The sequence below is a fragment of the Dipodomys spectabilis genome, unplaced genomic scaffold, assembly GCF_019054845.1.
Source record: "Dipodomys spectabilis isolate Male_0828 unplaced genomic scaffold, ASM1905484v1 ptg000179l, whole genome shotgun sequence".
Classification (NCBI taxonomy): domain Eukaryota; kingdom Metazoa; phylum Chordata; class Mammalia; order Rodentia; family Heteromyidae; genus Dipodomys; species Dipodomys spectabilis.
Genome location: NW_024870856.1, coordinates 12333644 through 12361310, shown reverse-complemented (window position 1 = coordinate 12361310; position 27667 = coordinate 12333644). Strand labels below are relative to the sequence as shown.

The window sequence follows — 27667 nt, the reverse complement described above, 5'->3', positions numbered from 1 at the left end:
TTTATCCCTCTGTGGGGCTGACTAAATGCTGCAGAGCACCAAAACCTGTAACGACAAAACTCACCGCATAGAGCACTTTAGGATACTACTTAAGACTGAAGCCGGCGCTGCGTCCAAGCAGCGTGCACACTTGGGAAACAGATGTTAAGACATGTTTGTGTGCACCCAAATCTGATGAGCTTCTTTGCGGCTTGAGTTTAAAACTGCCCTCCCCACCAAAGGCCAGTTACCAAAGGCCTTTAAAACGATTTTCGTAAAGAGACGCACTAGCATATAAACTGGCCTTTGAACACTAGAAGGGTGAGGGTGTGACCACATGAAAAAGCAACTTGTGGTCAAGATGGAGAACTTCTGGACAAGTCAAGACAGTAAAACCTGGCAGAGCTTCACTAAGTAAGCAAGCAGCAAGGCAGGGGCACACAGTAACAGAGTGTGGGCAATCTCCAGGAGAGTTTTAGCTAAGAGAATTCAAGCCCAGGACGGCTAGCCTTCAAGAGGGGGCTCTCTGTGGCTCACCTTCAAAGGCACAAGCAGAAGGGGGGAGAGAGGGAGGGAAGGAGGAAGCTGAACTACAAGACAAGAAGTTACCTCTGGAGAGGAGATGGAGACAGGAGGCAGAGGATGAGCAGGAAAGCCTGAACGTACAGAACCTCTGGCGGTCGACCACTGGACTAGCAGAAACTGGCAATAAAAACAAGGCATTTTGACTTTATGGAGTTCCTTAAAAATGTAGGAGACACCTCAAAGGAGTGTCCCAGCTCAAAAGGGAACAAGAAACACAAGGAGGGAGTCTGGTCAGTGTAGAGGCTATGAATGGAAGGTGTCCCTGTCTACCCAGAATTACACTTGATTTAGACGTTCCAGAAATGGGAAATAACTGGCCAAACACGCATCTTTCTGGCATGGTGCCAGAGAGAGAGAGAGAGAGAGAGAGAGAGAGAGAGAAACAGAGACAGAGAGTCAGAGGGCGTGTAGGAAGTCGCCAGCCAGAAGCAGGGGGGTGGTGTGGTGGATACACACCCAGCCAAGGCCAAGGTGTTTAGTCCGTGTGGAGCTCCCTTAGCTTTCAGGCCCGGGGAGGTGTGGCCAGGAGGCAACTTGACTCGGAGACGGTGGAGGGAATTCAGCGACTCCTGGCGCTATCCCGTCCCAGGCGTCCACACCATGATGTAGGTTCAGCCCAAAGGACACCACCATGATCCAGGCAGAAAAGAGTTTAAGCCGGGCGCCAGTGGCTCACGCCTGTAATCCTAACTACTTTAGAAGGCTGAGATCTGAGGATGGCAGTGCAAAGCCAGCCTGGAAGGAAAGTCTGTGAGACTCATGTCCGATAACCATCATGTCTGATAACCATCAGAACTCCAGAAGTGGTGCTGTGGCTCAAGTGGTAGACACGAGCCTTGAGCTGAAGAGCGCAGGGACAATGCCCAGGCCCAAAGTTCAAGCCCACCACTGACAGAGACAGAGAGAGAAAGGGTGGGGGGAGTTTATTGGGGGAGAGCATACTGCGGGCCTGCACAGGTGGAGGGTGCGGGATGCAAGGGAGAGGGGAGTGGAGGGGGAGAAGGGACAAGCCCAGCCTGCCGGACTTGTCTTCCCTTTTGTTCAGCTTGGCCCTGCGGGCATCTGACAGTTGCCAGAGGTTTAAACATATAACCAGAGCTTCGTGCTTTGAGTGGTATCAGAGCAAGTTCCCTTTAAGGGCTAAATGCTTCGGTAGACCCACAAATGGTAAAAACCAGGTAAATCACACTAGGTTAGTCAGGATGTGGGGGCTAGAGCATCACCGCATGCCCGGCCCGACAGAGCGGCTGAGTGCGCACCAGGGACCCCATCCGCCTGCAACCCCAGGGAGGAAACGCACCACCGACCCCATCCGCCTGCAACCCCAGGGAGGACCTGCACCACCCACCCCATCCGCCTGCAACCCCAGGGAGGCCCCGCTCCACCGAACCCATCCACCTGCAACCCCAGGGAGACCCCGCACCACAGACCCCATCCACCTGCAACCCCAGGGAGGCCCCGCACCACAGACCCCATCCAGTACTGCAACCCCAGGGAGGCCCCCCACCACAAACCCCATCCAGTACTGCAACCCCAGGGAGGCCCCGCACCACAGACCCCATCCAGTACTGCAACCCCAGGGAGGCCCCGCAACACAGACCCCATCCAGTACTGCAACCCCAGGGAGGCCCCGCACCACCCACCCCATCCAGTACTGCAACCCCAGGGAGGCCCCGCACCACAGACCCCATCCAGTACTGCAACCCCAGGGAGGCCCCGCAACACAGACCCCATCCAGTACTGCAACCCCAGGGAGGCCCCGCACCACCCACCCCATCCAGTACTGCAACCCCAGGGAGGCCCCGCACCACAGACCCCATCCAGTACTGCAACCCCAGGGAGGCCCCGCAACACAGACCCCATCCAGTACTGCAACCCCAGGGAGGCCCCGCACCACCCACCCCATCCAGTACTGCAACCCCAGGGAGGCCCCGCACCACCCACCCCATCCAGTACTGCAACCCCAGGGAGGCCCCGCACCACAGACCCCATCCAGTACTGGAACACCAGGGAGGCCCCGCACCACAGACCCCATCCAGTACTGCAACCCCAGGGAGGCCCCGCACCACAGACCCCATCCAGTACTGCAACCCCAGGGAGGCCCTGCACCACAGACCCCATCCAGTACTGCAACCCCAGGGACGCCCCGCACCACACACCCCATCCGCCTGCAACCCCAGGGAGGCCCCGCACCACCCACCCCATCCAGTACTGCAACCCCAGGGAGGCCCCGCACCACCGACCCCATCCAGTACTGCAACCCCAGGGAGGCCCCGCACCACAGACCCCATCCAGTACTGCAACCCCAGGGAGGCCTCGCACCACCCACCCCATCCACCTGCAACCCGAGGGAGGCCCCGCACCACAGACCCCATCCAGTACTGCAACCCCAGGGAGGCCCCGCACCACAGAACCCATCCAGTACTGCAACCCCAGGGAGGCCTCGCACCACCCACCCCATCCACCTGCAACCCCAGGGAGGCCCCGCACCACAGACCCCATCCAATACTGCAACCCCAGGGAGGCCCCGCACCACAGACCCCATCCGCCTGCAACCCCAGGGAGGCCCCGCACCACAGACCCCATCCGCCTGCAACCCCAGGGAGGCCCCGCACCACAGACCCCATCCAGTACTGCAACACCAGGGAGGCCCCGCACCACCCACCCCATCCACCTGCAACCCCAGGGAGGCCCTGCACCACAGACCCCATCCACCTGCAACCCCAGGGAGGATCTGCACCACAGACCCCATCCAGTACTGCAACCCCAGGGAGGCCCCGCACCACAGACCCCATCCAGTACTGCAACCCCAGGGAGGCCCTGCACCACAGACCCCATCCGCCTGCAACCCCAGGGAGGCCCCGCACCACAGACCCCATCCGCCTGCAACCCCAGGGAGGCCCCGCACCACAGACCCCATCCAGTACTGCAACCCCAGGGATGCCCTGCACCACAGACCCCATCCAGCACTGCAACCCCAGGGAGGCCCCGCACCACAGACCCCATCCAGTACTGCAACCCCAGGGAGGCCCCGCACCACAGACCCCATCCACCTGCAACCCCAGGGAGGCCCCGCACCACAGACCCCCATCCAGTACTGCAACCCCAGGGAGGCCCCGCACCACCCACCCCATCCAGTACTGCAACCCCAGGGAGGCCCCGTACCACCCACCCCATCCAGTACTGCAACCCCAGGGAGGCCCCGCACCACAGACCCCATCCACCTGCAACCCCAGGGAGGCCCCGCACCACAGATCCCATCCATCTGCAACCCCAGGGAGGCCCTGCACCACCCACCCCATCCAGTACTGCAACCACAGGGAGGCCCCGCACCACAGACCCCATCCGGTACTGCAACACCAGGGAGGCCCCGCACCACCCACCCCATCCAGTACTGCAACCCCAGGGAGGCCCCGCACCACAGACCCCATCCAGTACTGCAACCCCAGGGAGGCCCCGCACCACAGACCCCATCCAGTACTGCAACCCCAGGGAGGCCCCGCACCACCGACCCCATCCAGTACTGCAACCCCAGGGAGGCCCCGCACCACAGACCCCATCCACCTGCAACCCCAGGGAGGCCCCGCACCACAGACCCCATCCGCCTGCAACCCCAGGGAGGCCCCGCACCACCCACCCCATCCAGTACTGCAACCCCAGGGAGGCCCCGCACCACAGACCCCATCCAGTACTGCAACCCCAGGGAGGCCCTGCACCACAGACCCCATCCAGTACTGCAACCCCAGGGAGGTCCCGCACCACAGACCCCATCCGCCTGCAACCCCAGGGAGGCCCCGCACCACAGACCCCATCCAGTACTGCAACCCCAGGGAGGCCCTGCACCACAGACCCCATCCAGTACTGCAACCCCAGGGAGGCCCCGCACCAGACCCCATCCGCCTGCAACCCCAGGGAGGCCCTGCACCACAGACCCCATCCACCTGCAACCCCAGGGAGGCCCGGCACCACCGACCCCATCCAGTACTGCAACCCCAGGGAGGCCCCGCACCACAGACCCCATCCAGTACTGCAACCCCAGGGAGGCCCCGCAACACAGACCCCATCCAGTACTGCAACCCCAGGGAGGCCCTGCACCACAGACCCCATCCAGTACTGCAACCCCAGGGAGGCCCCGCACCACAGACCCCATCCAGTACTGCAACCCCAGGGAGGCCCCGCACCACAGACCCCATCCGCCTGCAACCCCAGGGAGGCCCCGCACCACAGACCCCATCCACATGCAACCCCAGGGAGGCCCTGCACCACAGACCCCATCCAGTACTGCAACCCCAGGGAGGCCCCGCACCACAGACCCCATCCAGTACTGCAACCCCAGGAAGGCCCCGCACCACAGACCCCATCCGGTACTGCAACCCCAGGGAGGCCCCGCACCACAGACCCCATCCAGTACTGCAACACCACGGAGGCCCCGCACCACAGACCCCATCCACCTGCAACCCCAGGGAGGCCCCGCACCACAGACCCCATCCAGTACTGCAACCCCAGGGAGGCCACGCACCACAGACCCCATCCAGTACTGCAACCCCAGGGAGGCCCCGCACCACCCACCCCATCCGGTACTGCAACCCCAGGGAGGCCCCGCACCACAGACCCCATCCGGTACTGCAACACCAGGCAGGCCCCGCACCACAGACCCCATCCAGTACTGCAACACCAGGGATGCCCCGCACCACAGACCCCATCCAGTACTGCAACCCCAGGGAGGCCCCGCACCACAGACCCCATCCAGTACTGCAACCCCAGGGAGGCCCTGCACCACCCACCCCATCCAGTACTGCAACCCCAGGGAGGCCCCGCACCACAGACCCCATCCGGTACTGCAACCCCAGGGAGGCCCCGCACCACAGACCCCATCCGGTACTGCAACCCCAGGGAGGCCCCGCACCACCCACCCCATCCAGTACTGCAACCCCAGGGAGGCCCCGCACCACAGACCCCATCCAGTACTGCAACCCCAGGGAGGCCCCGCACCACAGACCCCATCCAGTACTGCAACCCCAGGGAGGCCCTGCACCACCCACCCCATCCAGTACTGCAACCCCAGGGAGGCCCCGCACCACAGACCCCATCCGGTACTGCAACCCCAGGGAGGCCCTGCACCACAGACCCCATCCAGTACTGCAACCCCAGGGAGGCCCTGCACCACCCACCCCATCCAGTACTGCAACCCCAGGGAGGCCCCGCACCACAGACCCCATCCGGTACTGCAACACCAGGGAGGCCCCGCACCACAGACCCCATCCAGTACTGCAACCCCAGGGAGGCCCCGCACCACAGACCCCATCCAGTACTGCAACCCCAGGGAGGCCCTGCACCACCCACCCCATCCAGTACTGCAACCCCATGGAGGCCCCGCACCACAGACCCCATCCGGTACTGCAACCCCAGGGAGGCCCCGCACCACAGACCCCATCCAGTACTGCAACCCCAGGGAGGCCCCGCACCACCCACCCCATCCGCCTGCAACCCCAGGGAGGCCCTGCACCACAGACCCTATCCGCTGCAACCCCAGGGAGGCCCCGCACCAGAGACCCCATACGCCTGCAACCCCAGGGAGGTCCCGCACCACAGACCCCATCCACCTGCAACCCCAGGGAGGCCCCGCACCACAGACCCCATCCGGTACTGCAACCCCAGGGAGGCCCTGCACCACAGACCCCATCCAGTACTGCAACCCCAGGGAGGCCCCGCACCACAGACCCCATCCAGTACTGCAACCCCAGGGAGGCCCCGCACCACAGACCCCATCCAGTACTGCAACCCCAGGGAGGCCCCGCACCACCGACCCCATCCAGTACTGCAACCCCAGGGAGGCCCTGCACCACCCACCCCATCCAGTACTGCAACCCCATGGAGGCCCCGCACCACAGACCCCATCCAGTACTGCAACCCCAGGGAGGCCCCGCACCACAGATCCCATCCAGTACTGCAACCCCAGGGAGGCCCCGCACCACCCACCCCATCCGCCTGCAACCCCAGGGAGGCCCTGCACCACAGATCCCATCCAGTACTGCAACCCCAGGGAGGCCCCGCACCACCGACCCCATCCAGTACTGCAACCCCAGGGAGGCCCTGCACCACAGACCCCATCCGGTACTGCAACCCCAGGGAGGCCCCGCACCACAGACCCCATCCAGTACTGCAACACCAGGGAGGCCCCTCACCACAGACCCCATCCAGTACTGCAACCCCAGGGAGGCCCCGCACCACCGACCCCATCCAGTACTGCAACCCCAGGGAGGCCCCGCACCACAGACCCCATCCACCTGCAACCCCAGGGAGGCCCCGCACCACAGACCCCATCCGCCTGCAACCCCAGGGAGGCCCCGCACCACCCACCCCATCCAGTACTGCAACACCAGGGAGGCCCCTCACCACAGACCCCATCCAGTACTGCAACCCCAGGGAGGCCCCGCACCACCGACCCCATCCAGTACTGCAACCCCAGGGAGGCCCCGCACCACAGACCCCATCCACCTGCAACCCCAGGGAGGCCCCGCACCACAGACCCCATCCGCCTGCAACCCCAGGGAGGCCCCGCACCACCCACCCCATCCAGTACTGCAACCCCAGGGAGGCCCCGCACCACAGACCCCATCCAGTACTGCAACCCCAGGGAGGCCCCGCACCACCCACCCCATCCACCTGCAACCGCAGGGAGGCCCTGCACCACCCACCCCATCCAGTACTGCAACCCCAGGGAGGCCCCGCACCACCCACCCCATCCGGTACTGCAACCCCAGGGAGGCCCTGCACCACAGACCCCATCCAGTACTGCAACCCCAGGGAGGCCCTGCACCACCCACCCCATCCAGTACTGCAACCCCAGGGAGGCCCCGCACCACAGACCCCATCCAGTACTGCAACCCCATGGAGGCCCCGCACCACAGACCCCATCCGGTACTGCAACCCCAGGGAGGCCCCGCACCACAGACCCCATCCAGTACTGCAACACCAGGGAGGCCCCGCACCACCGACCCCATCCAGTACTGCAACCCCAGGGAGGCCCCGCACCACCCACCCCATCCGCCTGCAACCCCAGGGAGGCCCTGCACCACAGACCCTATCCGCCTGCAACCCCAGGGAGGCTCCGCACCACAGACCCCATCCAGTACTGCAACCCCAGGGAGGCCCTGCACCACCCACCCCATCCAGTACTGCAACCCCAGGGAGGCCCTGCACCAGAGACCCCATCCACCTGCAACCCCAGGGAGGCCCTGCACCACAGACCCCATCCAGTACTGCAACCCCAGGGAGGCCCCGCACCAGAGACCCCATACGCCTGCAACCCCAGGGAGGTCCCGCACCACAGACCCCATCCGGTACTGCAACACCAGGGAGGCCCCGCACCACAGACCCCATCCACCTGCAACCCCAGGGAGGCCCCGCACCACAGACCCCATCCAGTACTGCAACCCCAGGGAGGCTCCGCACCACCCACCCCATCCAGTACTGCAACCCCAGGGAGGCCCTGCACCACAGACCCCATCCAGTACTGCAACCCCAGGGAGGCCCCGCACCACAGACCCCATCCGCCTGCAACCCCAGGGAGGCCCCGCACCACAGACCCCATCCAGTACTGCAACCCCAGGGAGGCCCTGCACCACCCACCCCATCCGGTACTGCAACCCCAGCGGAGGCCCGGCGTGCCCCGGCCCACGAGGCAAGGAGGTAGCTTCACCTCTGGTGCAGAGCCTTGGCGCACACTCATGAGAGCCCCGCCCAGTTCTGTTCCCATCGGCACCCTGGCCTGGCTGGGTCAGCACCGTGGCCAGCAGCCAGGCCCACAGCCCAGCCTCACGGGCTCTGGTCACCCGAGTGTACTTGTGAGTGCTTCCTGGACCTGGGTCTGTTGTAAACGCACCAGGCTTTGTCACTAGGCTGCACCAAAGGCCACCGACAAACAAGGCAGTAACAACTGCCATGAATTCCGGGCTCAAGCCTATCGGCAGCATTGCGACCAGCCAGTGGACAGTTTCCATGGTTCCACCGGGCACGTCTGTTCCGGAAGCTTCTAGAATGGTTCACGGCTATCTGGATGTCACTTAGGATCCTCTGCAGCAAGCCCAGCTGGGCTTGCCCAAACCAGCTTCCATAGCCCGGAGGCTAGCAGCTAGCAGGCAGACGTGCACCAGACGGAACTGGAACTGGGGCTTGAATGCACAGCCTCTCACTCACATCTGGCTTTTTCCACTCTAGGCTGTACTTTCCCACTTCAGCCACTGCTAACTTTTCTGCCCAAGTTGGCTTCGAACTCAATCCTCAGTCCTCAGCCTCCTGAGGAGCTAGGGTAGCGGCGTGAGCCACTGGTGCTCAGCACAACCATGTGTGTTGGTGACTGTAGGCGGCGCTCAGACGTCTTGTCATACACACGGAGGCAGCTGACCTTTAATGGGTTTTTCTGCTTTGGAGGTAGTCTCACTACAGCCCAGGCTGGCCCTCGGGGCTCGGATTACAGGCCTAGTGTTTCCCTCCTCGGTCCCTGAGCACAGCTGGGGCCTGCTCGGCAGAGGAGGCGGGCAGCGGGCGCGGGGCTCTGCTGTGAGGCTGGGCAGAGGAGGCGGGCAGCGGGCGCGGGGCTCTGCTGTGAGGCTGGGCAGAGGAGGCTGGCAGCGGGCGCGGGGCTCTGCTGTGAGGCTGGGCAGAGGAGGCTGGCAGCGGGCGCGGGGCTCTGCTGTGAGGCTGGGCAGAGGAGGCTGGCAGCGGGCGCGGGCCTCTGCTGTGAGGCTGGGCAGAGGAGGCTGGCAGCGGGCGCGGGCCTCTGCTGTGAGGCTGGGCAGAGGAGGCTGGCAGCGGGCGCGGGGCTCTGCTGTGAGGCTGGGCAGAGGAGGCTGGCAGCAGGTGCGGGGCTCTGTTGTGAGGCTGGCGTGGGCACCCGTGGGGAGGCTAGCCCACCCTCCGCTCCCAAGGCAGGCATTAGGGTGGTCCAGGTGACAGTGGCGCTTAGGGAGTGCTGCCCACAGAAGGGAGGAGCCCCCACCCACAACCGCACCCCACGCACGGCCTGTCATTGGTCCCACGCCCGTGGCGTAAATGGGTGACGAGGAGAGTTCCCGTTGCAAGGGGGACCCTCAGCCTGTAACATGCCAGGCCTCCTCCTCCTCCTCCTCCTCTTCCTCCACCTGCCACAAGCCCAGGGCCTGTCTTCCTCCACCCGCCACACGCCCACTGCACCTTCACATTCCTGGAGGATTACACAGGGGATCTACCTCCTGAGGACACGAGAAGGACACGGAGCCCACCCCGGGAGGACACGGAGCCCACCCCGGGAGGACACGGAGCCCACCCTGGGAGGACACGGGGAGGACACGGAGCCCACCCCGGGAGGACACGGAGCTCACCCCGGGAGGACACGGAGCTCACCCTGGGAGGACACGGGGAGGACACGGGGAGGACACGGAGCCCACCCCGGGAGGACACGGGGAGGACACGGAGCCCACCCGGGGAGGCGGGGCGTGGGGACAGACCTCACACCACCACAGGGCAGGTGTCAGGGATACCACGAGACTTGCTATGGCTGGCCTGTGTGGCCACAGCTGGAGCCAGAGCTGGTCCTGCCGGGAGGCCCATCAGTCCAGGATGGTCTTAAAGTCTGTGGCCAGCGCTGGGTCAGCAGCGGCCTGCAGGACAGCCAGTGTGGCCTTGGGGAGCTTCTGGCACAGCTGGGTCTGGGCTGCAGCAGAGGGCAGAGCTCAGATTTTCTCCCAAAGACGCCAGAGTCCTTCAGCCCAGCACCAAGGATACACTGGGGCCCAGTGCCAAGATGGACAAGAGACCTCCTAGCCAAGAGAAGCCAGGGATCCGAAAGAATAGCAGTGGACTGCAGGGGTAGGCAAGGGACAGGAAGGAAGGCCCGAGCCAAGACGAGGTCGGGCAGCTCCATGGGGTGGGGTGGGGTGGGGGAGGCGTGGCCCCAGAGGCCCCTTCTGCTCGAGGCGGCTCTGAGCTGGAGGACAGCCCCACAGCTGCCTCACCACCTGGGGCTGCCCGTGTGGCCGCCCATCCGGTGGGAGCAATGGCAGGGTACTTGCCGGGAAGGGGGGGGCTGGGCCATGCGGGAGTGCTCACTTGCACTCACACCTACCTGTCCTGAGTGGTCCCAGGAGACACTTGTAGGTGCCACGGTGACAGGCCAGCTTGAGCAGGAAGGCCCGGAAGCAGAGCCACTGTGCAGCCTCAGAGGGAAAAGGGCCGCAGGCACCCTTGGATCCTAGTGAAAGCCCTGGGGAGCAAGCTGGGCTGAGGGCCAGGAAGACCGGGGCTGAGCCCTGGGGAGCAAGCTGGGCTGGGGGCCGGGGAGGACTGGGGCTGGGGGCCGGGGAGGATCGGGGCTGGGGGCCGGGGAGGACCGGGGCTGGGGGCTGGGGAGGACCGGGCCTGGGGAGGACCGGGGCTGGGGGCTGGGGAGGACCGGGGCTGGGGAGGACCGGGGCTGGGGAGGACTGGGGCTGGGGGCTGGGGAGGACTGGGGCTGGGGGCTGGGGAGGACCGGGGCTGGGGGCTAGGGAGGACCGGGGCTGGGGAGGACCGGGGCTGGGGGCTGGGGAGGACCGGGGCTGGGGACCGGGGAGGACCGGGGCTGGGGAGGACCGGGGCCGGGGAGGACTGGGGCTGGGGGCCGGGGAGGACCGGGGCTGGGGAGGACCGGGGCTGGGGGCTGGGGAGGACCGGGGCTGGGGGCTGGGGAGGACCGGGGCTGGGGACCGGGGAGGACCGGGGCTGGGGAGGACCGGGGCCGGGGAGGACTGGGGCTGGGGGCCGGGGAGGACCGGGGCTGGGGTACTACCCAGCCCGCCCCCATGCTCTGCACACACCTGTGTTCCGGGCTTTCAGGATGGAGAAGCAGCAGGCCGCCACGTCGGAGATGATCCTCAGGAAGAATGAGGGGTTCCTCCACACACCCTGGTCAAAGGGGAGCTGCAGCACGCAGGCGTGAAACCTGCAGACGTGTGCACACGCATCCACACGCCCCAGTCAAAGGGGAGCTGCAGCACGCAGGCGTGAAACCTGCACATGTATGCACACGCATCTACACGCCCCGGTCAAAGGGGAGCTGCAGCACACAGGCGTGAAGCCTGCAGACATGTGCACACGCATCCACACGCCCCGGTCAAAGGGGAGCTGCAGCACGCAGGCGTGAAACCTACACATGTGTGCACACGCATCCACACGCCCCGGTCAAAGGGGAGCTGCAGCACACAGGCATGAAACCTGCAGACGTGTGCACACGGGTCCACACGCCCCGGTCAAAGGGGAGCTGCAGCACACAGGCGTGAAGCCTGCAGACGTGTGTACACGCATCCACACGCCCTGGTCAAAGGGGAGCTGCAGCTCATCATGTGAGTGCACTGCTTTAGGTAACACATGTAAACAATGGCGTGTGCGCAAGTGCTGCACGCTGCACTCTGCAACATACGTAGTCCATCACCAGCTCTGGTGTGCTGCACAGGGACCCTGTCCGTACTCCTCACCCTCTGGAACTTGACAAGCCAGCGATGCACGCAGCCTCACGGCACTGCCCAGTGAGAAGGGTCCCGCTTGCCACACAGGACAGAGAGCCCAGAAGCGTTCCTGACAAACGCCAGGCAGGCATCAGCGCTCACCTGTAACCCTAGCTGCTCAGCAGACTGAGATTGGAGGATCATGGTTTGAAGCCAGCCTGAGATTTTTTCCTGGGGGAGGGAGGCAGTCCTGGGGCTTTGAAGTCAGGGCCCCAGGCTCTGTCCCTGAGCATGATCCACTGCTTTGGCCATAGTTCTACTTTGGTTTTTGTGTGCTTAACTAGAGATAAAGAGTTTCAAAGTTTCCTTCCTGGTCTAGCAGTGAGATAAGGAGGCTGAGCCTAAATCATTTCCTACAGACAGGCGGGAGATGGGGGCTGTCCACCCAGCTCCCAGGCCTAGAGATGAGACAAGCCAGCCTTCAAAATGCAGATGCCCGTTCCAGGTAAGCCAGGAGAGTTCTGACTCATAGATGCAGGCGATACCTTCCCAGTGGGGAAGGGTGACCTCCCCTTCTCGGGTGATGGGTGGGGAGATGGGCTGATAGGTTGCTGAACCTGTCAGTCTGGGGCCTGGGACTGTTCCGTGACCTGGCCCCGTGCCCCAACCTTATTTAGGCCTGGACCAGCCTAGCTGCCAAGTCGCCAGGCTATGTCTCTGGTCCTGTCCCAAGTTCCACCTCGTCTTGTGTCTCTCCATGTTCATGTCTTGTGTCCTACCTCCTGGCTGTCTTCCACATGTCTATGATCACGTCCTGTGTCCTGCCTTGACTTCTGTGTCTCCACATTCACATCCTGTCTCCCGGCTCGTCTTCCGTGTGTCTCTGTGATCACATCCTGTGTCCTGTCTCCCGGCTCATCTTCCGTGTGTCTCTGTGATCACATCCTGTGTCCTGTCTCCCAGCTCGTCTTCCGTGTGTCTCTGTGATTGTGTCCTGTTTCCCTGTTCATCTTCCGCGTGTCTCTGTGATCATGTCCTGTGTCCTGCCTCCTGGCTGTCTTCCACATGTCTATGATCACGTCCTGTGTCCTGCCTTGACTTCTGTGTCTCCATATTCACATCCTGTCTCCCAGCTCGTCTTCCGTGTGTCTCTGTGATCACATCCTGTGTCCTGTCTCCCAGCTCGTCTTCCGTGTGTCTCTGTGATCACATCCCGTGTTCTGTTTCCCTGTTCATCTTCCGCGTGTCTCTGTGATCACGTCCTGTGTCCTGTCTCCCAGTTCATCTTCCTGTGTTTCCGTGATCGTGTCCTGTGTCCTGGATCGTCTTCCATGTGTTTCTGTGATCGTGTCCTGTGTCCTGTTTCCCTGTTCATCTTCCGTGTGTCTCTGTGATCGCATCCTGTGTCCTGTGTCCTAGCTCGTCTTCCGTGTGTTTCCGTGACCGTGTCCTGTGTCCCGGCTGTCTTCCGTGTGTCTCTGTGATTATGTCCTGTCTCCTGGCTCGTCTTCCGTGTGTTTCCGTGATCATGTTCTGTGTCCTGTCTCCTGGCTCGTCTTCCGTGTGTCTCTGTGATTGTGTCCTGTCTCCTGGCTCGTCTTCCGTGTGTCTCTGTGATTGCATCCTGTATCCTGTGTCCTGGCTCATCTTCCGTTTGTCTCCGTGATCGCATCCTGTATCCTGTGTCCTGGCTCATCTTCCGTGTGTCTCCGTGATCGTGTCCCGTGTCCTGCCTCCTGGCTTGTCTTCTGCGTCTGTGGGGACCCGTTCACTGGTGGGACCCTGTCACTCCTCTGCACCTGCCCACCGTGGCGGGCAGGGAGGGTGCCGCCACCCTGGATCCCACTGCTGCGCATTGCCCATAAGCCAGGATACAACCAGCTCAAGCCCACCTCCCCTGAACAGAGCACCGAGGAACGAGGGGCCCCAGGGCCCAGGGCTAAATCCAGCAGCCTGGTCTCGGGGTGTGTATCAGGGGCTCACAGGCCTCCCCACTACATGTCCAGGAAGGAAGGGAGTGGCACACGCAGCCAGGAAGGGAATGAAGGGATCCCGGCCACAAAGCCATGAGTCTATGACAGGCCCTGCCAGACCAGGCTGACCTCCGGAACCAGACAGGGAGAGCACAGTGCAAACCACCTCCCCGAGGACTGAGGCACAGTACTCAATACAGACAGCACCGTGCAAACCACCTCCCCGAGGACTGAGGCACAGTACACAATACAGACAGCACCGTGCAAACCACCTCCCCGAGGACTGAGGCACAGTACTTGACACAGACAGCACTGTGCAAACCACCTCCCCGAGGACTGAGGCACAGTACTCAACACAGACAGCACCGTGCAAACCACCTCCCTGAGGACTGAGGCACAGTACTTGACACAGACAGCACTGTGCAAACCACCTCCCTGAGGACTGAGGCACAGTACTTGACACAGACAGCACTGTGCAAACCACCTCCCCGAGGACTGAGGCACAGTACTAAACCACCTCCCCGAGGACTGAGGCACAGTACTCAATACAGGCAGCACTGTGCAAACCACCTCCCCGAGGACTGAGGCACAGTACTCAATACAGGCAGCACCGTGCAAACCACCTCCCCGAGGACTGAGGCACAGTACTCAATACAGGCAGCACCGTGCAAACCACCTCCCTGAGGACTGAGGCACAGTACTCAATACAGACAGCACCGTGCAAACCACCTCCCCGAGGACTGAGGCACAGTACTAAACCACCTCCCTGAGGACTAAGGCACAGTACTCAATACAGGCAGCACTGTGCAAACCACCTCCCCGAGGACTGAGGCACAGTACTCAATACAGGCAGCACTGTGCAAACTACCTCCCTGAGGACTGAGGCACAGTACTTGACACAGACAGCACTGTGCAAACCACCTCCCCGAGGACTGAGGCACAGTACTCAATACAGACAGCACTGTGCAAACCACCTCCCTGAGGACTGAGGCACAGTACTCAATACAGACAGCACCGTGCAAACCACCTCCCTGAGGACTGAGGCACAGTACTCAATACAGACAGCACTGTGCAAACCACCTCCCCGAGGACTGAGGCACAGTACACAATACAGACAGCACCGTGCAAACCACCTCCCCGAGGACTGAGGCACAGTACTTGACACAGACAGCACTGTGCAAACCACCTCCCCGAGGACTGAGGCACAGTACTCAATACAGACAGCACCGTGCAAACCACCTCCCCGAGGACTGAGGCACAGTACTCGCACAGACAGCACTGTGCAAATCACTCCCCGAGCACAGCACACCACCCTGAGTACTAAAGCACAGTGCACTCAACAAGGATTGACAGCACGATGCAATCCATCATTCTGAGTACTCAGGACAGGCAACACAGGCTAGGACTATGTCTGTGACATGACAGATACTGGGACAAAAACTTCTTCCACCATCCCTCCCTGGAATTCCTGTGAGTAACAGACTGCCATCTGTGTCACGCTGGGCGCAGGCAGCGCGTGACACCGAACTCGGGCCAGCCTTGCTCAGCCCAGGCTCTGCCTCCCTGTGCTCTGCTCTGGTGACCAAGGGAGGCATGTGACAGGGAAGCCGTGTCCACACAGAACACTGGCTACCACCACAGCCTCCACACAGTAGCCTCTGCCATAGCTTCCGCAGAGCAGCCTCCAAGGACAGCCTCCTTCCACGGAAGGCTCACAGGAAGTTGTCCGCATCCCTGGGCTGCACAGGGCAGTCGAGCAGTCCCTACAGGAAGCCTCGGAGCGCAGAGTTCTCCTGTGTGCTATGGCCCTGATGGGGCGTGTCCAGGTAATAAGTGACATGCATGGTGTCGGGCTCCCAATGGAGCAAAACCCAACCAACGGTGACGATTCCCCAGCCCAAGCCTGGCAAGGCACCGGCTGCCTCTCCTGTCGGCCACAGGTCTGCGTCATCAGGACCAGCCAAGGACAACACAAAGAACAGAACACATGCAGGACCCAGTGTCACCTGGGCTGATTTGAGCCACATCCTGGCCACACCTTCCTGTGGCACAAGGCAGCGACACCATCGCAACAGCCCTGATCCTCTGCTCTCTGGGGTCCCAAACCCACGTCCTCGACCGACACCTCCACTCTCTGCCCATGATGGCTCTCGTTCCAGGACTGATGGAGGCCATCAGACAGCCCAGCCCACCACAGGGAGGCGGCTAGGGGAGGCCTCTCCACCAGGTCCAGGTGGACAGTGCAGACACTATGAATGCCGTTTTTCCTGCTGTGGGGACACTGCGGGTGCCACGTCTGCCACAGAGACGCTACAGGTACCAGGTCTCTGGAGATGGAATCTCAGCAATACTCAAGACGAAGCAGCAGGGCAACGCCACTGAAGACACTGCCCAGGCTCCCAGCCCTGTGCCGCCAGACACTGCCCAGACACTGCCCAGACACTGCCCAGGCTCCCGGCCCTGTGCCGCCCAGACACTGCCCAGACACTGCGCAGGCTCCCAGCCCTGTGCCACCAGACACTGCCCAGATACTGCCCAGACACTGCCCAGATACTGCCCAGGCTCCTGGCCCTGTGCAACCAGACACTGCCCAGATACTGCCCAGGCTCCCAGCCCTGTGCCACCAGACACTGCCCAGATACTGCCCAGACACTGCCCAGGCTCCCGGCCCTGTGCCGCCCAGACACTGCCCAGACACTGCCCAGGCTCCCAGCCCTGTGCCGCCAGACACTGCCCAGACACTGCCCAGGCTCCCGGCCCTGTGCCGCCCAGACACTGCCCAGACACTGCGCAGGCTCCCAGCCCTGTGCCACCAGACACTGCCCAGATACTGCCCAGACACTGCCCAGATACTGCCCAGGCTCCTGGCCCTGTGCAACCAGACACTGCCCAGATACTGCCCAGGCTCCCAGCCCTGTGCCACCAGACACTGCCCAGATACTGCCCAGGCTCCCAGCCCTGTGCCACCAGACACTGCCCAGATACTGCCCAGACACAACCCAGATACTGCCCAGGCTCCCGGCCCTGTGCCACCAGACACTGCCCAGACACTGCCCAGGCTCCCAGCCCTGTGCCATTAGACACTGCCCAGACACTGCCCAGGTTCCCAGCCCTGTGCCGCCCGGACACTGCCCAGACATTGCCCAGGCTCCCGGCCCTGTGCCACCAAAGACACTGCCCAGACACTGCCCAGACATGGCCCAGGTTCCCGGCCCTGTGCTGCCCCCTTGTGGCAGCGGGGCCCCAGGACTCACCTGTAGGCCTGCAACAGGAAGATCTTGTACACGTTTGTGCAGACGGTCTGGAGGCTGTTCACCTGCACACAGACAACTGTCAGTACTGTTCCTGGACAGCAAACGTGCACTTTCCACCCACTCGGGCCACGTGATAGAGGAGGAGAGCAAACAGGACACACGCCCAGCACGGAGTGCAGAAACACACACCCAGCACGGACTGCAGGCACACACGCCCAGCACGGACTGCAGACACACACACCCAGCATGTGCAGACACACACGCCCAGCATGGACTGCAGACACACACGCCCAACATGTGCAGACACACACGCCCAACATGTGCAGACACACACGCCCAGCACGGACTGCAGACACACGCCCAACATGTGCAGACACACACGCCCAGCACGGACTGCAGACACACACGCCCAGCATGTGCAGACACACTCGCCCAGCATGTGCAGACACACACGCCCAGCATGTGCAGACACACACACCCAGCATGTGCAGACACACTCGCCCAGCATGTGCAGACACACGCCCAGCATGTGCAGACACACACGCCCAGCATGTGCAGACACACACGCCCAGCATGTGCAGACACACACACCCAGCATGTGCAGACACACTCGCCCAGCATGTGCAGACACACTCGCCCAGCATGTGCAGACACACACGCCCAGCATGTGCAGACACACACGCCCAGCACGGACTGCAGACACACACGCCCAGCATGTGCAGACACACACGCCCAGCACGTGCAGACACACGCCCAGCACGTGCAGACACACACGCCCAGCATGTGCAGACACACACACCCAGCATGTGCAGACACACACGCCCAGCATGTGCAGACACACACGCCCAGCATGTGCAGACACACACGCCCAGCATGTGCAGGCACACACGCCCAGCACGGACTGCAGACACACACGCCCAGCATGTGCAGGCACACACGTCCAGCATGTGCAGACACACACGCCCAGCATGTGCAGACACACACGCCCAGCATGTGCAGACACACACGCCCAGCATGGAGTGCAGACACACACGCCCAACATGTGCAGACACACACACCCAGCATGTGCACACACACGCCCAGCATGTGCAGACACACACGCCCAGCATGTGCAGACACACGCCCAGCATGTGCAGACACACACGCCCAGCATGTGCAGACACACGCCCAGCATGTGCAGACACACACGCCCAACATGTGCAGACACACACACCCAGCATGTGCAGACACACGCCCAGCATGGAGTGCAGACACACACGCCCAACATGTGCAGACACACGCGCCCAGCATGTGCAGACACACACGCCCAGCATGTGCAGACACACACGCCCAGCATGTGCAGACACACACACCCAGCATGTGCACACACGCCCAGCATGTGCAGACACACATGCCCAGCACAGACTGCAGACACACACACACAGCATGTACAGACACACACGCCCAGCATGTGCAGACACACACACCCAGCATGTGCAGACACACACGCCCAGCATGTGCAGACACACACGCCCAGCATGGAGTGCAGACACACACGCCCAACATGTGCAGACACACACACCCAGCATGTGCACACACACGCCCAGCATGTGCAGACACACACGCCCAGCATGTGCAGACACACGCCCAGCATGTGCAGACACACGCCCAGCATGTGCAGACACACACGCCCAGCATGTGCAGACACACGCCCAGCATGTGCAGACACACACGCCCAACATGTGCAGACACACACACCCAGCATGTGCAGACACACACGCCCAGCATGGAGTGCAGACACACACGCCCAACATGTGCAGACACACACACCCAGCATGTGCACACACACGCCCAGCATGTGCAGACACACACGCCCAGCATGTGCAGACACACGCCCAGCATGGAGTGCAGACACACACGCCCAACATGTGCAGACACACGCGCCCAGCATGTGCAGACACACACGCCCAGCATGTGCAGACACACACGCCCAGCATGTGCAGACACACACACCCAGCATGTGCAGACACACACACCCAGGGCTCAGCACGGAGTGCAGACACACTCGCCCAGCATGTGCAGACACACACGCCCAGCATGTGCAGACACACTCGCCCAGCATGTGCAGACACACACGTCCAGGGCTCAGCACGGAGTGCAGACACACACGCCCAGGGCTCAGCACGGAGTGCAGACACACACGCCCAGCATGTGCAGACACACACGCCCAGCATGTGCAGACACACACGCCCAGGGCTCAGCACAGAGTGCAGACACACTCGCCCAGCATGTGCAGACACACACGCCCAGCATGTGCAGACACACTCGCCCAGCATGTGCAGACACACACGCCCAGGGCTCAGCACGGAGTGCAGACACACACGCCCAGCATGTGCAGACACACACACCCAGCATGTGCAGACACACACGCCAAGCACGTGCAGACACACACGCCCAGCATGTGCAGACACACGCACCCAGCATGTGCAGACACACACACCCAGCATGTGCAGACACACACACCCAGGGCTCAGCACGGAGTGCAGACACACTCGCCCAGCATGTGCAGACACACACGCCCAGCATGTGCAGACACACTCGCCCAACATGTGCAGACACACACGCCCAACATGTGCAGGCACACACGCCCAGCACGGACTGCAGACACACACACCCAGCACGGACTGCAGACACACACACCCAGCATGTGCAGACACACACGCCCAGCATGTGCAGACACACACGCCCAGCATGTGCAGACACACACACCCAGGGCTCAGCACGGAGTGCAGACACACTCGCCCAGCATGTGCAGACACACACGCCCAGCATGTGCAGACACACACGCCCAGCATGTGCAGACACACTCGCCCAGCATGTGCAGACACACGCCCAGCATGGAGTGCAGACACACACGCCCAGCATGTGCAGACACACACGCCCAGCATGTGCAGACACACACGCCCAGCACGTGCAGACACACACGCCCAGCATGTGCAGACACACGCACCCAGCATGTGCAGACACACTCGCCCAGCATGTGCAGACACACACGTCCAGGGCTCAGCACGGAGTGCAGACACACACGCCCAGGGCTCAGCACGGAGTGCAGACACACACGCCCAGCATGTGCAGACACACACGCCCAGCATGTGCAGACACACACGCCCAGGGCTCAGCACGGAGTGCAGACACACGCCCAGGGTCCTTGGTGCACACGCGTACACCTGCCACTCCAGTATGCCCATTGAAGCACACATGTGCTCCGCATGCACCCTCACAACACTGCACACAGGCAGTGTAGACACCTAGGAGGCGTAGACAGTGAAGACAAGGCTGCCCGAGCCTAACTCTGCCCCTGCTCACCTCCAGGTCCAGGAACAGACTGTGGCATTTCAGGCGCAAGACGGCCAGGAGCTTGTGACGCATGGTCCTCCCCGTCCTGAAGCCGCGGTGGAAGGTGAGGCTGGCTCTCATGGAGGTCTGGGCGTAGCTGTGGGATGGGGGTCACCATGTGCACCTGACCCCGGCCTGCCGCGTGCACCCCAACCAGCCCTGCTATGCACCCCACCCTGGCCCGCTGTGTGCACCCCACCCCGGCCTCCCGCGTGCACCCCACGCCAGCCCTGCTGTGTGCACCCCACGCCAGCCCTGCTGTGTGCACCCCACGCCAGCCCTGCTGTGTGCACCCCACGCCAGCCCTGCTGTGTGCACCCCACGCCAGCCCTGTGTGCACCCCACGCCAGCCCTGCTGTGTGCACCCCACGCCAGCCCTGCTGTGTGCACCCCACGCCAGCCCTGCTGTGTGCACCCCACGCCAGCCCTGCTGTGTGCACCCCACGCCAGCCCTGCTGTGTGCACCCCACACCAGCCCTGTGTGCACCCCACGCCAGCCCTGTGTGCACCCCATGCCAGCCCTGTGTGCACCCCACGCCAGCCCTGTGTGCACCCCACGCCAGCCCTGCTATGTGCACCCCACGCCAGCCCTGTGTGCACCCCACACCAGCCCTTTGTGCACCCCATGCCAGCCCTGTGTGCACCCCACACCAGCCCTGTGTGCACCCCACACCAGCCCTTTGTGCACCCCACGCCAGCCCTGTGTGCACCCCACACCAGCCCTGTGTGCACCCCACACCAGCCTTGCTGTGTGCACCCCACACCAGCCCTGTGTGCACCCCACGCCAGCCCTGCTGGTGTACCCCACGCCAGCCCTGCCGGTGCACCCACAGCACAGCTAAGGCACAGCTGGTGGACTAGATGGGACCAGACCTTCCCACTGTGGCTGTGACACATCCCTCACGCTACATGCAGGGTCTGGGTCCTGGCACACCCAAACCCCACCAGGACTTGGTTGACAGTGCTCATTTCACTGGCAATTGGACTGCGACGCACGCCCACTCACCAGTGACGGACAAGAGGTCCAGCCAGAAACACCAACCCCACCCAGACGGGGTGGCCACTCCCGCCACACCGGGGGCTGTGAGTGGCACCCTGAGAGACGGCCCGCACCCTGCAGGGAACACGGCCAGACGCATGCAGGACACAGGGAGTAATGGGTCTGCCAAGGACACACGTGATGTGTGCTGTCTGCCTTTCACCCAGTTTATGGACACGTGCATGGTTACATACGTGTCTGCGCTACCTAACGTTTGGAACTGACATCAGTGGCGGCACAGTGTCTGTGGCATGTGACGCCCCTGAGCCAGTGGCGTGGTGCACCGGTCATCTGGGGTGGTGAGCCAGACCGCCCTCACCAGCTCAAAATGCCAAGGACCTACAAGAGAGACAGAAGGTACCTGTTCTCTTGTGTGTGGAAGATGTAGCACACAAGCACTCAGGATGACATACAGGGTTACACGCAACAAACTAGCTAAAGGACGGCGTACTTGGGGAGCAAAGAGCTAACCAATGTCCAGTGAATGCCAACCTATTCTTGTGGCAGGGGGTGAGGGAGGGCAGGGGGGTGGAAGAGGGAGGGAGCAATCCACCCAATCACATAAAAATGAACTACGGCCGCGACCCTAGCTACTCAGGAGGCTGAGATCCAAGGATCGCAGTGAAGCCAGTGTGAGCAGAAAAGCCTGCAAGACTCTCATCTGCAATTAACCACAAAGTCAGCTCCAGTGGTAAGGCCCAAGCGGAGACTTCAAGTCCCAGGATTGGCAAGAAAACGACTAAAACCATGAACTATCTAACTAGAGGGTAGGGAGGGAAGGGTGGAAGGCATGGTACTGAACAAGAAGTCAGAACCTGACTTCTGGAACACTTTTTACAACCACTGTATACTGTATCTTTAAATGGCCAAGGACATCCCCGTGACTCTGGTGCCTTCTTCAGGGTAGAGTTGGACATGTGGAATTGCCAGCCATCCTGAGACCTCACACGAACACGCCACTCTCGACGCCTTCCACCCTGCGCCCCGACACCAGCTCTCAGTGAGAGACGCAGACGGGTGTGGAAGGGGGCTGGGATGTGAGTGAGTTCTCTTAGCGCTGGGACTCACTGCTGCCTTTTCTAGGGGGTCAGCTTCTGGTCTGAGCAGTGTGGGCAGAAGGGGGCTGGGACCAGGCTGCTGTGCCCGGTGGTGATGGAAGGTGCCCATCCCTGGGCCTTGGTCCTCACTCATCTAGAAGGGCTGAGAACCAGGAGGTAGAGTAGGAGAACCGGGCAGGCCCTGACACCACGGGACGGCGCAGGAGCGACACAGGGGAGGCTGTGGGGCCCACGGTGGGGGGGGCGGCTCTTCCTCCCCACCCTTCCTCTTACTCCTCCCCCCTCCTCTTCCTCAGGGCGCTCCCCTCCTCCTCTTTCCCCCCCTCCTCTTCCTCAGGGCCACCCCTCCTCCTGGCCCACCCTCTTCCCCCACCCCTCCTCCTCCACCCCCATTCCTCTTCCTCAGGGCCCACCCCTCCTCCTCCTCCTCAAAGCCTACTCCTCCTACTCAGTACCCACTCCTCCTCTTCCTCAGGGCCCACCCTTCCTCCTGAGGCATGGGGTGTAATCTGACCTCCCCCCGAAAGTCACAGCAAAGCACGGAACTTTCCGGTCTGCTTTCCTCTTCAGCTCTGCTTTTGTTTCTACCTTGTCTTTCTCCTTTTCCTCGGACTGCCGTTGGTGTTAGCACCTCCTACTGTCAAAGTGCCCAAAAAGCTCAAGAAAAAATTTTCAGTGAGGCCTTCTTTTCCACCAGCTGCACTACAGACCACGTGAGAACACAGTGGCTTCCGTGTCCGGAGCTTCTGTCAGACTCACCCTCCAGACCGCAGACCACGTGAGAACACAGTGGCTTCCGTGTCTGGAGCTTCTGTCAGACTCACCCTCCAGACCGCAGACCACGTGAGAACACAGTGGCTTCCGTGTCCGGAGCTTCTCTATCACTCACCCTCCAGACCGCAGACCACGTGAGAACACAGTGGCTTCCGTGTCCGGAGCTTCTGTCAGACTCACCCTCCAGACCGCAGACCACGTGAGAACACAGTGGCTTCCGTGTCTGGAGCTTCTGTCAGACTCACCCTCTAGTCTGACAGTACACCCCTCTGCAGTACAACAGTTGCACCCACATGCTCTGGGTGCACACACCCCCACACACATGTGGTCTTCGGAGGGTTCACAGGGCCCTGTGCAGCTCCGATCCATTTTACTTAAGGGCTGAGCATTTGTGGGGGGGGAGGGGGGGGTCTTGGGCCATTCTACTTACTGAGTATCTACTGTATAGTTTGGGGAGATATGGCTTTAATTGTATTTCTTTTGTCATTTCTCACCACTCTCTGCCATCTGAGCTGTGGATTGGGTTAGAACAAAATCTAGGTATCTAAGTGCTATCATTTTCTCTTTTTTTAAAATTAACTATTATTATTTGTCTGTCCTGGTACTTGAACTCAGGGCCTGGACCCTGTACTTGAGCTTTTGTTCAAAGCTAATGCTCTACCACTTGAGCCACCGTTCTACTTCTGGCTTTTTGGCGGTTAACTGGAGATGAGAATCTTACAGATGTCCCTTGCCCTCCCTTAGCTTCCTGAGTGGCTGACACTACAGCCGTGAGCCACTGGCGTTCAGGTTAGTCTCCTCTGTTAAGATGTTTCCCAGCCACACGCCTGCGCTCCCCGTCCTGACACACACGGCTACTGTCCCCACAGGAGGACCATGGGCACCATGTTCACAGACAAGGCCCACGCTCACCCTGGGCCACAGCCACCCAGCTGAGCTCTCTCAGCCATGGTGTTCAGAAGCTGGCAACTCAGGGAGCAGATGCCGCAGCTGCAGCTCTCCTGCTCGTGTATGCCCACGTACGCTCACTCCTGCCCACGTATGCTCACTCCTGCCCACTCCTGCCCACGTACGCTCACTCCTGCCCACGTATGCTCACTCCTGCCCACGTATGCTCACGCATGCCCACGTATGCTCCCTCCTGCTCACGTATGTTCACTCCTGCCCACGTATGCTCACTCCTGCCCACGTATGCTCACTCCTGCCCACGTATGCTCACTCCTGCCCACGTATGCTCACTCCTGCCCACGTATGCTCACTCCTGCCCACGTACGCTCACTCCTGCCCACGTACGCTCACTCCTGCTCACTCCTGCCCACGTACGCTCACTCCTGCTCACTCCTGCCCATGTATGCCCACTCCTGCCCACATATGCCCACTCCTGCCCATGTATGCTCACCTCTGCTCACTCCCTCACTCCTGCTCACGTATGCTCAACTCCTGCCCGCGTACGCTCCCTCCTGCTCACGTATGTTCACTCCTGCCCACGTATGCTCACGTATGCTCACTCCTGCCCACGTATGCTCACGTATGCCCACTCCTGCCCACGTACGCTCACTCCTGCCCACGTACGCTCACTCCTGCCCACGTACGCTCACTCCTGCCCACGTACGCTCACTCCTGCCCACGTACGCTCACTCCTGCCCACGTATGCCCACTCCTGCCCACGTATGCCCACTCCTGCCCACGTATGCTCACCTCTGCTCACTCCCTCACTCCTGCTCACGTATGCTCAACTCCTGCCTGCGTACGCTCACTCCTGCTCACTCGGCCCCAGCAGGAGGGTGCCCTGATCCCCAGCCTCACCCAGGTGCGCCCTCCACCATTCAGAGCCTCAGAGCAGGGTGCTGGTGGGACACATCTAGAGCCCTGGCTACTCAGGCTGAGATATGAGGATCTCACTGGACAGGAAGTCTGGGAGCTCCCATCTCCACGGCACCACCAAGCCATAAGTGGAGCTGTGGCTCAAGAGCAACAGCACTAGCCTTGAGTAAACAAGCTCAGGGACAGCACCCAGGCCCGCAGTTCAAGTTGGAGAATGGGGAAAGAGAAAAGAAAGAGAAGAAGGAAAGAAAGAAAAAAGAAAGAAAGAAAGAAGGAAGGAAGGAAGGAAGGAAAGAAAGGAAAGAGAGAGAAAATGACAAAGGAAGGAAATGAAGAAAGAAAGAAAAGAAAGAACGAAAGAAAGAAAGAAAACGACAGTGGTCCCGAGGGCTGGTCCTACCCTAAACCAGTGTCATGGAAATAGGACAGACAAATGGTAGAGAATCTGTACTGCCTGGTGTGGTCGGCAGGAAGAGGACTCACATGAGAGCAGGACGGGGCTCAGACCACAGGAGTATCAAACCCAAAAGTCTGAGTTGAGTTCTGAGCTCAGGAAACACCAGGCCAGAGGCTGGCAGCAGGCGGCCCCGGCACAGGAGTGGCAGCAGGGCCAAGCCAGGGGGCACTGGGCACACTGGGCACACCAGGCCCTGTGGTAGGAATTCCAGAGTGCATGTGGGAGACAGGACAGTCCAGATGAGGGCCATTAGATAGGAAGGCTGGAATCACCACCCAAGAAAACACAGATCCCAGTCTTCTACCACCACACCAGAGAGCTTTCCTTCTTGCTCATATTGAATCCCTTGGGCTGTGACCTCCTAAGAATGTGAGACCCCATCTCTACAAACACCACATACAGGAGGTGACGCCCCATCTCATATACTCACACACACACACACACAGGTGACACCTCATCTCATAAACACACACACAAACACACAGGTGACACCTCATCTCATACACACACACACACACACAGAGGTGACACCTCATCTCATAGACTCACACACACACACAGGTGACACCTCATCTCATAAACACACACACAAACACACAGGTGACACCTCATCTCATACACACACACACACACACAGAGGTGACACCTCATCTCATAGACTCACACACACACAGGTGACACCTCATCTCATACACACACACACACACACGACACCTCATCTCATAGACACACACACACACACGTGACACCTCATCGCATAGACACACACACACACACGTGACACCTCATCGCATAGACACACACACACACACACACAGGTGACACCTCATCTCATAGACACACACACAGGTGACACCCCATCTCAGACTCACACACACACACACACAGGTGACACCTCATCGCATAGACACACACACACACACACAGGTGACACCTCATCTCATAGACACACACACACACAGGTGACACCTCATCTCATACACACACACACACACACACAGGTGACACCTCATCTCAGACACACACACACACAGGTGACACCTCATCTCATAGACACACACACAGGTGACACCTCATCTCATACACACACACACACACACACACACAGGTGACACCTCATCTCATACACACACACACACAGGTGACACCTCATCTCATAGACACACACACACACACACAGGTGACACCTCATCTCAGACACACACACAGGTGACACCTCATCTCATAGACACACACACACACACAGGTGACACCTCATCTCATAGACTCACACACACACACAGGTGACACCTCATCTCATACACACACACACACACACACAGGTGACACCTCATCTCATACACACACACACACAGGTGACACCTCATCTCATAGACACACACACAGGTGACACCTCATCTCATACACACACACACACACACACACACAGGTGACACCTCATCTCATACACACACACACACAGGTGACACCTCATCTCATAGACACACACACACACACACAGGTGACACCTCATCTCAGACACACACACAGGTGACACCTCATCTCATAGACACACACACACACACACAGGTGACACCTCATCTCATACACACACACACACACACACACACAGGTGACACCTCATCTCATACACACACACACACACACACACACACAGGTGACACCTCATCTCATAGACTCACACACACACACACAGGTGACACCTCATCTCACACACACACACACACACACACACACACAGGTGACACCTCATCTCATAGACTCACACACACACACACACAGGTGACACCTCATCTCATAGACACACACATACACACACGCATAGATGAGACCCCATCTCACAGACTCCACACAGGATCCTGAATCTTCTGCCAACAGTGGCCACAA

At 61.1% G+C, this 27667-nt stretch overlaps 1 protein-coding gene across 1 annotated transcript in view; it reads right to left on the bottom strand.

Moving 5' to 3' along the window:
• Positions 1-10002: 10002 nt before the first annotated feature.
• Positions 10003-27667, bottom strand: part of Tert (telomerase reverse transcriptase) — a 44398-nt gene continuing 26733 nt past the window's right edge. Inside the window, exons 12-16 of the mRNA XM_042695251.1 lie at positions 20599-20725; positions 17254-17315; positions 11400-11524; positions 10670-10807; positions 10003-10258 (exon numbers count right to left, since the gene is read on the bottom strand). Coding sequence (XP_042551185.1) covers positions 10155-10258; positions 10670-10807; positions 11400-11524; positions 17254-17315; positions 20599-20725 — 556 coding nt within the window. The 3' untranslated portion in view covers positions 10003-10154. The remainder of the gene's footprint in view (positions 10259-10669; positions 10808-11399; positions 11525-17253; positions 17316-20598; positions 20726-27667) is intronic.